This window comes from Monodon monoceros, unplaced genomic scaffold (assembly GCF_005190385.1).
Source record: "Monodon monoceros isolate NGI ecotype Baffin Bay Population unplaced genomic scaffold, NGI_Narwhal_1 Super_Scaffold_10, whole genome shotgun sequence".
Taxonomy (NCBI): Eukaryota; Metazoa; Chordata; class Mammalia; order Artiodactyla; family Monodontidae; genus Monodon; species Monodon monoceros.
The window spans coordinates 3,338,259-3,350,870 of NW_021703766.1; the positions used below are offsets into that span (position 1 = coordinate 3,338,259).

The 12,612-nt window shown below is 55.3% G+C and overlaps 1 protein-coding gene across 8 annotated transcripts in view; it reads right to left on the reverse strand.

Moving 5' to 3' along the window:
- Positions 1 to 209: 209 nt before the first annotated feature.
- The window catches only part of GSE1 (Gse1 coiled-coil protein), a 412,450-nt gene continuing 400,047 nt past the window's right edge, over positions 210 to 12,612 (reverse strand). For all 8 annotated transcript variants that reach the window (XM_029211788.1, XM_029211825.1, XM_029211842.1 and 5 more), the window contains 8 exons: positions 11,477 to 12,090; positions 9,927 to 10,039; positions 9,416 to 9,686; positions 7,880 to 7,993; positions 6,717 to 7,082; positions 4,800 to 5,078; positions 1,576 to 1,679; positions 210 to 916 (listed from right to left, as the gene is read on the reverse strand). In XM_029211788.1, the coding sequence (XP_029067621.1) occupies positions 782 to 916; positions 1,576 to 1,679; positions 4,800 to 5,078; positions 6,717 to 7,082; positions 7,880 to 7,993; positions 9,416 to 9,686; positions 9,927 to 10,039; positions 11,477 to 12,090 (1,996 nt within the window). In that variant the 3' untranslated portion in view covers positions 210 to 781. The remainder of the gene's footprint in view (positions 917 to 1,575; positions 1,680 to 4,799; positions 5,079 to 6,716; positions 7,083 to 7,879; positions 7,994 to 9,415; positions 9,687 to 9,926; positions 10,040 to 11,476; positions 12,091 to 12,612) is intronic.

Here is a 12,612-nt window from a genome sequence, read left to right on the forward strand (position 1 = left end):
CTCTCAAAAATTTACGTTTGTATGAAAACACCCCTACCGCAGTAACAATCTGGTGGCTGTGGATAAATGTGTACACAGAGCTCTGTACATTTTCCCCCGTGAAGTAATAGAAAGGTACCTTCAGTTTGTTGATTCGCTTTTTATCTTTAGGTAAGGTAAGAGCTTTTCTGGGGAAAAGCCTTTGGGTAAGGCTTCAGCACTGTTGCTTTGTGTGCTCCTAGGACCTGTTGCTTTGAAGAAAATTTTGCAGAAAAAGTAACTGAAATAAGCCCTTTACTTAAAAATGCACCCCCACCTCCCTTCCACTGAAGGTAGGTCTCAGTCCCGGGGAGGACTGAGACCGGCCACCACCCCCTGCAGCCAGAACCACCTGGGTGGGTTCTCGAGGCCTAGTAACATGGCAACCAAGACGGAACACCGACGGTCCGGTCCAGTCCTACACACCCAGGGGCTAGAAACGATTGGATTTTACTGTTGGTAATGGAGCCTTTCATGTTCAGATTAAAAAATCATGGTGTGGGGAAAGAATAAAACTGCCTTTAAAAAGAAAAAACTGGGTGTTCTACAGGGGTTGCTCGCTGAATTACAAAGGCGATTCAATTGCATTGAAGTCAAGGCGAGTTCGTTCTTTTTGCTGGAGCCTGGAAATCCTTTGCTTCATGCATGGCACATTCTCGTTTTTTTAAGCTTCAAACCTCCCAGTGAAAAATATTAAATATTCAAGGTAATAAAATAGATAATATTTCTATACTATAGGTTCGGCCTAGTGCAAGGGAAACCGTCACCTAGGATATCCCTTAAAGTAACCTCTAGGCCAATGCATTGCAGGCAACGCAAGGCACTTCCGTAAGTGATCCAGTTCTGCCTGGAGTCGCTCCCTTTCTGAAACAATCTTCTGTTTCTGGCTCCTCAACTCCTGGAGAGAGAGAGAGAGAGAAATTCACGTAAAGCACTCATTTCACGCGGTAAGGAAACGTGTGTGTGGATGCACGAATGTGCTGGAGGCCAACCTTCAGCACTCAGAACCAGCTCTGACTGTCCCCGAGGTTTCGGATTCTTAAGAGTACCTGCGCTCGCTCATAGGAACAGGGTCTCCTGCCGTCTCAGCTTCAACGCTGAGATTTGAAAAATTGGTCCTGCCGCTATAAAACTTATGTCCTGCTGCTTCAGGACTGGCCAAGACCTAAGACCCGATCTGAGACAAGCCCCCATCCCGTGGACGGGAGGAAGCACAGCCGCAGGGCTGAGCCTGGCTGCGAGGGGAGTCCTTCTCGCCTCAAGAGCTTTCCATCTTCCTGAGCAAATCACAGGACGGGGAGACTTGACACAGGCAATATACACAGCATCGTCACCCTTCCAGGATCCACAGTCTGCAAATGAATGATGCTTCCCTCCTTAGGCTAAGACTGTTTTTCATCTCTCAAGGGCACAATTTCCCTTCAAAACTTAGTCTGTATGGGTGCTCTTGAACCCAGACTCGAAAGGCTGAACAAAAATAAGCATTATGTGTTTAAGAAAAACCCCCAGGAGCCGATTTTCATTCCTTTCCCCCACATGTGGTGCCCCGGGACTCACCGCCATGCTGTGGGAGAGCTGCTCGGCCGTGAGACTGAGGCTGTAGTGCTGGGCCTCCAGCCGCCTGCACTGCGTCTGTAACACCTGCCGCTCTAGATTTTGCTCTGAAAAGACAAGTGATGTTGACACATTTCCTGTATGCAGGGGCCACAGGCCTGGTGAGTGTTCCCCTCTCTCTAGAGCAGCCAGCAAAGTCCTCTCCTTTGGACCACACTGCTCCCAGCCCCCTCCATCACGCTGGTAAGTACATTAAGTATCACTGAAGTAAATCCAACCCAGTGGAACGAGAACCAAGGGTCTAGCAGCGAAAGGCAATTTTAAGGGATACCGGTTAGGAAGTAATTAAGGATAAATGTATAGCCTTAAATTACATGTAAAAGAATGACATTTAGAACACTCCCTAACGCAATAAATAAACTCAAAATGGATTAAAGACCTAAATGTAAGACCAGATACCATAACACTCTTAGAGGAAAACAGAACTCTCTGACATAAACTACAGCAAGATCTTTTTTGATCCACCTCCTAGAGTAATGAAAATAAAAAACAAATGGGACTGAATTAAACTTAAAGGTTTTACACGGCAGTGGAAACCATAAACAAAATGACAAGACAACGCACAGAACGGGAGAATATATTTGCAATAATGAGACCCACAAGGGATTGGTCTCCAAAATATACCAACAGCTCCTGCAGCTCAATATCAAAAAAAAAAAAAAAAAGGGCAGAAGATCTAAACAGAGAAGACAAAGAGATGGCCAAAAAGCGCATGAGAAGATGCTCAACATCGCTAATTATTAGAGAAACGCAAATCAAAGCTACAATGAGGTCCCACCTCACGCTGGTCAGAACGGCCATCACCTACAAACAATCTACAAACAATAAATGCTGGAGAGGGTGTGGAGAAAAGGGAACCCTCCTGTATAAGCTGGTGCAGCCACGATGGACCAGAGTACGGAGGTTCCTCAGAAAACTAAAAAAAGAATTACCATAAGATCCAGCAATCCCACTCCTGGGCATGAAACTAACACACTGTAAATCAACTCTACTCCAATAAAAAAAAAAGAGTAAATCCCTCCTTAAAATGAAGTGTTTCAGAGAGTGGAAGCCAGGGAAGGCTACCTGACTGGTTTTATAGAAGCTAGAACAATCATGATAGCAGGGTAAAGTACAATAAAATCAATCTAATACCACTTAAGAATATAAATTAAAACTCTTAGAAGTACGACCAAGTCAAATTCAGCAAGGAGTAAGCGAGCAACATCAGAAAACATCAACAGGTGAAAAACAAGTCTGTCATCTCAGTAAATCTAGAAAATACATTAGTTGACTTTCAACAACCGCACACCAGAAAACTCAGCAGCAACTTACTGGAGCGCTTGTAAAGTTTCACAGAAAGGAGCCCACAGGTGTCCCTGTTCAACAGTCTACAAATGATCCTAGGCGATGCAGCATGACAAGAAAAAGGAAATGTATACAAAATTCAAAAGGAAAGAATGAAACTTTTTATTGGCAGGCCTGATCATCTATGATCATCGAAGGAATAAGGGACGACAAACACTGAAACATCCCCAGTGACAACTAATACCTACAATTAGATCCAATAAAAGGAAAGTCAGCCGCTCACGGAGCAAAAATGATGTAACGCCATAGTCACAGGTGGGATAACATCCCCATCAAAGATGGCCATTTTCCCCAACTCTATCAATTCAGTGTACCTGAAAACCTAACAGCCTTTTGGGTGGAACAAAAAAGGCGATCCTAAAATTCACCAGGGAAAGCCAAGGGCCAAGAACAGCTGAGCTGTCCGAAAAGTCAGGGTGAGTTACTCCAGACAATGGGGAGCTGCAAAGCTACGGCAGTGACACAGGGACAGGCCAGGAGAGCACCCAGAGACAGGCCTGGGCACGTGGGGGGTACACTGCCTGCCAGGAGCACACCCCATGGGGAAGAGGGTACCCCATAAACCTCCAGGATAATTGGTTGTCTGGGTGGGAAAGAAGGAGTTACACTTCTACCTTACTCCATTCACAGAAATGAATTCTACGCATAAGAAAAGCAGAACCTGAAGACTTAGAAGGAAATGCATTTGTTACCATGTCCTTGGGGTAGGGAAGGAATTCCAACAAGGCACCAAAAAATAAACCCAGAAAAGACGGATACATTTCACTGTGTTAAAATAAAAAGGAATGCTATTAACACATATCCTTCTGGATATATATGTACTTAATAAATTCAAAACGAGGGTTTCATTTGAAGGAGAAAAGGAAGCAAAATGTAGGAGTTGATACTATACATAAAACAGGGTAAACAACAAGGTCCTACTGTATAGCACAGGGAACTATATTCAATATTCTGTGATAAACCCATAATGGAAAAGAACTGAATGTATAACCAAATCACTGCTACACACCTGAAAATAACACAACACTGTAAATCAACTATACTCGTCAATAGAAAGTAAATAAAATGTAGGAGTTGACACTGGTTGTGGCTATGTGGGCATTCCTTTTGATTGTACTTGGCGTGTTTTAAAATATTTGAAAGGATCATGATATTCGTGATAAAAATTAAGACTCCTGTATGATATGGTAATAAACAGAATTGGGGGTTGGCACTGGCCTGGGTTTTGACATGCTGGTGGCCAACAAGGGTTCGCCTCCTGTACAAAGCTCTAGTCCAGGAGGACCACAGAGCATGTGGGGGACACCACCATGTCGCCCAGATGCTGCACACTTGAGCAGCCTGGCCATGTGGGGCTCGGCTAAGTGAAGCAACTTGGCACTTTCCAGGACCCTTGTACGTAGCCACAAGCGTCAGGACTGGTACAATGTTTAGAAGTGCAATGGAAGACAGCAGAGGGCGAGCAGGCCCAGGTTGGCGCTGTCATGCTGAGTGGGGACGGGCGCCTGGTGCTTAAACTCCTCCGGTGAGGATGGCCTTACGTTTGTCCGTGAGGAACTGCCCCTGTAAGCCAGCCCGGGCACCCGCAGAAGCCCGAGGAACGGTTCTGGAAATAGGTGAGACGGCTAACGGAGACGTACCTTCCGGCGTTTCTGCCTAGTTGTGGCCCAGGGACCCCGAGAACCCTGAGAGCTAGTGCCATGACTTAGAAACAGTCCCCAGCCCGGCGACAAAATCTGGCGCTGACTGGCCTGTTAAGCTTTCCTTCCCTGCCTTTCCCGGGCCCCTCGCCTGGGCCTGCCTCCCGCTCCCCTGCGTACCTTCTACGTGTTCCTGGTAAGCTTCAAAAATGGCCTCGATCCCATGCCACTTGCGCTTGGGGGGGTCCTCGTCGTCGTCCTCTCCGTCGTCGTCGTCCTCCTCCTCTGAGTCCGGGTCCACCTCCTGTGCCAGGGGGCCCTTCCTCCCGGCGGGGGGCTCCTGCTGCCCGTCGCGCGGGGGCAGAGGCAGCCGGCTGGAGGACCGCAGCTCGGGGATGTTGTAGTGGACAGAGGCGTCGATGCTGTGGTTCTGCTCTGCACACAGCACAGCTGTGCTTCCTGGGGAAGAGAAGACGGCTCATCACAGGGCCCATGGGGACCTGTGCTGGGGGCAGGCGACGGAGTCAGCGTGACTGAGGTCTCGCCGCAGACAAGACCAAGCATGGTGAGGCCTGTGCCCTTCGGAGACCGAAGACGGCACCATCAGGAGGGCTGAAAAGAGCCGTAAAGACGGCAGCAGGCAGAGCAACTAAGCCTGTGCACCGCAACTACTGAGCCTAAACCCTACAGCCCACAAGCCACAACTACTGAGCCCGCACGCCTAGGGCCCGCCCTCCGCAACGAAGAGTAGCCCCCGCACGCCACAACTAGACAAGAACCCGTGTGCAGCAACAAAGACCCAGTGCAGCCATAAATAAATAAGACAGCAGCAGGCCTAGATTCAATTAATCGCACCACGTGTACGAGCTCAGCTGTGTTAAGTCCTGAGCTTCGACATCGTGTCCTGTGAAACCGTGGGTTTGAGCTTGGTCTACGGTGGGCCCTCAAGTAAGTATCTGCCCCCGCTCGTCAGGAAATGCAGGCGCTCCAGTCCCTGAATACACCCCGTGCCCTGCCGGCTACCAGGAGGCCGCTAACTGGCGGGGGCCTGTGTAGACAAGGTCCGCTCTGCCTTGTGGCCCTGCTGCTAGTGGTCTAACAGGCGCAAGGTGCCTCCCCGCGTGGACAGCAGCCTCGGGCAGTCAGCGGACCAGTACGGCCCAAACTGTCAGGGGCTGGGTGACTTTAAAGTCTGGACAAAACAGGTGTAACATCAGGGAATGGTTGAAATGAGGCAGGAAAAATGTGTCCTCGGGCCACCGAAAAGCCTCTGTGGGTGTGTCAGGGGGGAGCACAGAGGGGTTTGATCTAGTCACACGGTCAAAACGTTTCCTTCTGGAAAAATACGGTTCAAGTAAATTCACAACAAACTTCCCATAAAGCGCTCCTCCTGCCTTGGAGAGTTGTTTTCAAAGATCACTGCGAAAACCACTGCCCTTTGCTTTCTGAGTATCATTTCATCTCTGCTGACAGCATTAATTTACCTGAAGGATTTACCTGAAGGATACTGACGTCAGAGCTGTATGTCTAATAGTCAGCTCTTCTAGGTTGCAGTAATAAAATTTCTTTTATACTTTCTTCTGGCTACTGGAGTGTACAGAAATTTCTTTTACACTCAGTAGTGATTTAATCACTGAGGATTCTTTTCTAATCAACGGGAATGAAATGTACTGACCCCTGTTCTCTGACCTGCAGCGATTCCCACCAAAATGTCCAAGGGGCATGAATCTGAGGGCTCACACATGGGGCTGGAGCAACCAGTGTGTCACACAAAGTGCTCGCTGGGTCTAGTTATCAAAGGACAGGGAGGTTTCCAGGTGAGTCTGTAGGGGAAGCTGGGAAATTATTCAGCTGTAGAAGGCATGGATCCTGTTTTTGCTGAAAAGGCTCCTCGAAGGGCCTTATTAAATTCAGACGGCCTCTCTTGCTAAGCTTCCCTGACGTGTGGCCCAAGGAGCAGCACCACCCGGGCACCCGCTCCCAGCGGTGCGCTCTCAGGCCCCACCCTGGACCTGCAGAGGCAAACCCCGCCTCTACCGCCAGGTGCCTCACGCACCCCAAGCGGCCCTCCTCAACAAAGCCAGGCGGCCCCGTTACCTCTGTGCTTCTGCAAGGCTTTCTGGGTGGACTGCAGGACGGACTCGTGGAACTGATGCGCGAACTCTTCCGCCACGAAGGGCTCCCACGGCTTGCTCTTCCCGTTGATGCCGTGGGACAGCGGCACGGGGATGTCCTTGGGCGCGGGGCCCCGGATGTAGTGGAGCATGCTCAGGCTCTTCCTGCCCCCAGGGGTCTCGCTCGGCCTGGCTTTCTCGCCGCTGGCGGGGGCTGGCTCCGGGACTCGCTCCTGGGGCCGGAGCTGTTCCAGTCTCCCAGGCTCCGTGGCCTTCTGGGTGTCAGACAAGGAAGCAGTGATACCCACAGGCTTCTCCGTATCCAGAGAGGCTTGCTGCGTGGCTGGTTCTTTTAGAGACAGAAAGTGAGGAACACGTTAAGACCTGCAATGTGAACGGGCCAACCCTGATGTCTAGAGCTTACACTGAATGAAGACCTAGGACAAAGGACCCGGACTCCGGAGCCATTTAATTAAAGGTCAGTGTGTGCTGTGTGGTCTGAGACGGGGTGCGTTTAGCAGCAAGGCCATCCTTGAGAGGTGCCCCAGGAGGGCATCTGAGAGGCAGAAGAAGAATCTGAAGGAAGAAGCAAGTCGCTTCTGGCCATCCAAAAGGCAGGAAGTTACGTAGCCTGACCCCACCAGAAAGATCCAGTTAAGAGCTGAGAACAGGGCCAGACCAACAAGATTTCCTGCTCCGTCAGCAGGACAGTGCAGGAGAGTCAGAGCCACAAAAGAGAGAGACAGAAGGTGTGAAAGCAGGTACTGGAGGGGCCTGCAAGGCAGAAAAAGCGAGACAAAGATGCCGGGAGGAGGGCGAAGGGTGGATGGATGGGAGCACAGAGCCCAAGCAGCAGGTGCTGAGACCCGGGCCACCGCTGGGCGGACGGACAGCGGCCAGAGCCACGCCGACCACCGGGCACAGTCTGCCGCAGCCGGGACCCTCCCCCTGAACCCTCTGAGCCCCGACTGCCAAGGCTCGCGCTGCGGCCGAGGAGGTCCTTCCCACGCGCAGGAAGCTTGAGAGAGAGATGGAGAGAAAGAAGCACACGCTGTGTCCAGGAGGAAGACGACCTGGGGTGGTGGCCTCTGACCCTGGGCAGCCCCCGGGACAGTCCCGGGCGGTGGCGGATGGGGCTGGCCTTACCGCTCAGGGACCCAGCAGGACTGTCCCTCGGAGAGTTCCTGAGCGGGTCTGCCACCGCTGCTGACAGCGCCCTCTGCTTCATGGCCTGGAGCAGCTCAACAAGCCTCTCTTTGTCTATGAGAAAAGCAACCCGAGATTAACAAGAGGATCGTGTCACTCCTGGGAGGGAAGGAGAGCAGGAGTCCAGCCCAGGCCGCGACCGGCAGGCGCGAGTCCTTTAGAACGAGAAACACAAAGCCACGGGGACAGGCTAGGTTTAGAGGAAGAAACTGCACTTTACAGCGAGCCCAGATGCCTCTCAGCTTTTACTACATAACATTTCAGGTGTGTTCGAGAACAGCTGTGTGTGTGCAGTGAATGACTGGTACCTGCGAGCTTCTGGGAACGAATTCTTACTTAAAAGAGAAAAAAGTTGGCCCCGACACAGGAAGCAACCCCGAAGAGCCCCACAGAACCCTGGGAAGTACAGGCTGCTTCCTGACACAGTCTCCTCCCCGCCGCCCGCCACGCGAGTGCGAATCCCACGACGGCTGCCGTTTAGGGAAAAGGGACACCGACCCGGTGACATCTGATGCCACAGATTCCCGATGCAGTTCAGGGGCCTCTCGCGGACTGAAACTTAAGTGGCCACATCACCGGCGGCTTCCTCCAGGAATTAAGTCAGGCACAAAGATTCTCTTTACAAACAAAACTATGCGCGTTCCCAGGGATTTGCCCTGGTAATCGTGTCACTGCCCCTTCAAGAGAAAGCAAGAACGCCAGCTCACTGGTTCAACACAAAAACTGAATGCTACACCCCCGCTACCGAAATAAGCGAAAGTAACTAGATGACCAAGAAGCACTTCTGCTTTCCTCTTCCTTCTGGAAAGAGGTGAGCGAGTGCCAGCAAGGGGAATGTGGGGGTGCGTACCCCAGGAAGGCCTAGTTTTCCCCTGCGCCACCATCCTGGCACTGAGCGAGCGTGAGCGGCAGACCAAGGCAGCAGGTGCCCCAGAAAGTGTTCAGACCGCGCCATGGGCTCCAGCCCAAGAGTCGGCCCCGACATGGCCCTTGGTGGCTAGACCGATCTGGAAGCATCTCTCAGGGCAAATCGTCTACTCGGTGGGTGTCGGCTCTGCCCAGCGGCCACGAGAGCAGCCGCCAAGAGAAAACGCCTGCTACCAAGAAGAAGCCTGAGCACCTTGCTCGGGAAGGCGCACGTCCACCCCACACCCAGGGCGGGTTGAACGTGCTGGGAGACCTGACAAGGGACAAGAGCAGGCATCAAGCTCATGGTGGGCTGTACACAGAACATCAGCGCGTCTTCAATTCCACCCGGGATGAGACAAGAAAAAACAGGCTTTGAAGGGGGCCACGCAAGTTTCCGACGGAGAGAGAAGCGTGACGGCGGAGACAGTGAGGCAAGTCTGTGAGAGCAGAGGGGCGCCCAAGAGGAAGCCCGAGAGCCCCAGGACGCCGCCAGGAGCCCGTGGCCCCGCCTCCTTCCTCAGAGACCCTCAGCCCTCCTGGCGAGGCCCCGCCCCACCCAGGCCTCACCTTTCCTCTTCTCCGTGCTGATGTGGGTCAGGTTGAAGATGGTCAGGAACTTCCTCTTCTCCTCGAAGTTGGGGCTGCTGTTCATCTCGTCGGGGCTGTAGCGGGTGGACAGCGCCAGTCTCGGCGAAGGCGTCCGCCGCTTGCTCTGAACCGCCGGGGGCGACGGGCTTCTTTCCCTGAGCATCCGCCGCCGCTTCCTCCGCTTCTGGGTCAGCAGCTCCTCCTTCTGCTGCCGGGTGGTCAGGCCGAAGCGCTGCAAAAACTCTAGCTTCTGGATTGGGAAAGAAGACAAATGAGTTTGAAACCGCTGGCCGTGGCGTGCTTCCACTGACCCAGGGGCCCCTCCCGGGGTCCTCGAAGCTCTTGTGCTGTGGCCACTCCGTGCCGGGCCTTCCGGGAGGAGGAGGGCCCTGACGGCGTCCCAACGGCGTGGGAAAGCCCAGAGGCAGGCACCGAGGTGAGTGCCAGCAGCCCAGCCCAGAGCCTGACCGCAGCGACGAACCCCAGATACCTCAGAGGACGTGTCCAATTTGAGGGGCGGCTGCTCGGCCACACAGCGGAGGTGGGCCCTAACCTCCTCTTCGTCACTCTCATCGTAGGAGTCGTCCAGGTCGTAGTAGTATCCTGGAGGTGGAACGGATCTATTCAGCTGGGCAGGGAGCCTCGATTCGCCAGTGAACACACACAGGGCACTCCACCTGGCAGGCCAGGCCCTACCGCCCTTTGAGCACCCCCAAAGCCAGATTCCTTTCACCCCAGGTGGAAATGTGCATTAACCCCTAGTCCTAGGGCTTCTCAGGGCTGGCAGGTGGGGGGCAGAAAGCAGGCACCAGGCTTCCCTTGGATCCACAGACCCCAAGTGACCACGCTGTCTCCTGGCCAGCACCGATCCCCCAGCAGGGGACCGTTCATCACACAGGCCCGGGGCCACGTCCACGGCAGCCCAAGGCTGTCTGTGCACATCCACTCCCTCCTGCTCGGGAGGGGACAGGCACACTCAGGTCCCCGTCCCCTCAGAGGTACAGAGCATGCATGCAAACTCCTGTGCAGAGAGCAGAACCCCTGCACCCGAGGGCACCGGGGCCCTCGCCCCGCCTTCTCACAAGGTGAGTGGAGCTGAAAAATCTTTCTGGGGCTCTAAATTTAGCCTAGATCAACAACGCAGACCAACCAAGACTCCCTCGGCCTTGGCCCCCGCTTCCGGCTAAGAGGCTGAATTTAACACCATGCAGAAGAAACTGGTCTGGACCCCTGATCACTCCTGGTCTGACAGAGGGTGAAGGTAGGGGACAGCCATGCTTGCCCTAGGCCTGCTCGCCTGTTCTCCGTAGCTCTTTGGGGAACCCAGGGTGCCGCTGGCTGAGTCCCACCCCACCCTGTGCAGGAGCAGGAAGGAGAGGCGGCCAGAGCTCCCGCCTCCCCTGCCCCCTAGGCCGCCCACCCGCCTGCAACTGGGACAGCAGCCCCAGGAGAGGAGTCCCGGCCGGGCCCCGGGCCGTGCTCTCGACAGCCTCCTCCCCTTTACGCTGCACTGTTAATACTTCAGACCATCTTACTGGCCTCTGTTCACCACCTATTAAATGTGCGTGTCTGTGGAACTGTTTTCACAGACAGTCTACAATTTGGCTTTTGGGGATAACACGCATTATGGCAGGACAGACGAGCGGCCCGGGTCTGTCTTCCCAGCAGAAGTGTCAGGCAGAAGCCAGTGAACCTGCTCCCTGGAGCTGCTGAGACCCCAGGGCAGAAAGCCAGAGGGAGGAGGGAAAAGGAGGGAGGAGGGAAAAGGAGGGAGGAGGGAGAAGGGAGGGAGGAGGGAGAAGGGAGGAAGGAGAAGGGAGAAGGGAGGAAGGAGAAGGGAGAAGGGAGGAAGGAAACCGGAGGAAGAAGAACGGAGGAAGGAGAAGGGAGAAAGGAGGAAGGAGAAAGGAGAAGGGAGAAGGGAGGAAGGAGAAGGGGGGAGGGAGGAAGGAGAAGGGAGGAAGGAGAAGGGAGAAGGGAGGAAGGAGAAGGGAGGAAGAAGAAGGGAGGAGGGAGGGCCGCAGCCGCCAGGGACACGACCTTTCTCCTGGGCCTCCCGCCGCCGGCGCTCCTCCAGGTCCAGCTTGCTGACCAGCCTCCGTCGCTGCTGTAGGAACTCGTCGTAGACGTAGGTGGGGTCGGGGCCCCGTGGCGCCGGGGGCCGGTAGGGCGAGCCCGGCTTCAGGGGCCCGGGGGTCTCCCCGAAGGGGGCCGGCGGGGCAAGCGGGGCCCGGGGCTGGCCCAGGACGGTCTGGGTGGACGGCTCGAGCTCCGCCAGGAAGTGCGCAGGCGCAGGGGGGAAGGCCTGCTGCTCCAGGCCCCCTGCCTCGCGGGGCGGCGGCTGGTACTTGTCCAGGGGGGCGGCCTCTCGCTTCCGGGGTCCCTCCTCCGCCTTCTCGGGGCAGTAGACCCTCTCCACCTTCACCAGCGGGACGGCCGCCTGGCGGCTGGGCTCAAACGGGGCGGGGTGGCCGTGCAGAGGGTGGCCCTCGGGGGCGCGCCGTGTCTCCAGCGTGCTGTCCATCAGGGACACCGGGTTCCAGAGGGCCGTGGGCACCGAGTGGTGCTGGGGCTTGGGTGAGATGAGGGGCGGGGGGCCGCCAAAGTGCTGCGGGGGGTCGCGGCCTCCCGGCTCGTGACGGTTTGGTCCCGGCCTGGGAAGGGAGCGGAAGCAGCCATCAGCCGCGAGGGCCCAGGTGCGCCAGCCACCCTGGCCCCCAGGCTGCCTGCCGGGAGCCCCGAGCCGGCCAGAGCTGGAGGGGCGAGCAGGAGGCCTCCTCTGGGCCACGTCCCAGGGCTGGAGGGAGGATGGGCCTTCCGCTCCGCCGCCTTCTCTGTGGACAGCTCGCGGCAGGCGTGTGGAGGCCCGCTTTGGAGAGAACAGGGAGCCCAACGTGGGCTCTGCGGGTCTAGGGCAGAGACAGTCCCGGCCCGGCCAGACCCACTCGAGCCCGTCTCTCACCAGTGACCTCACAGCAGCTCACCCTGTGCCACTGCTTCCTGAATTCCGAGCATGCTGAGAACAGACCCGCCCCCGGGCGATCCCAACTCCAGGCGAGCCACGCAGAGGGGGCCCGGCCTCCTCTCTCCCTCCGTGCTCACAGACAGCAGCAAGAGGCCGGCCTCGGGGGCCCACCCGGCCTACACCTGCTTCCGTGGACACCCTCACAGCCGGC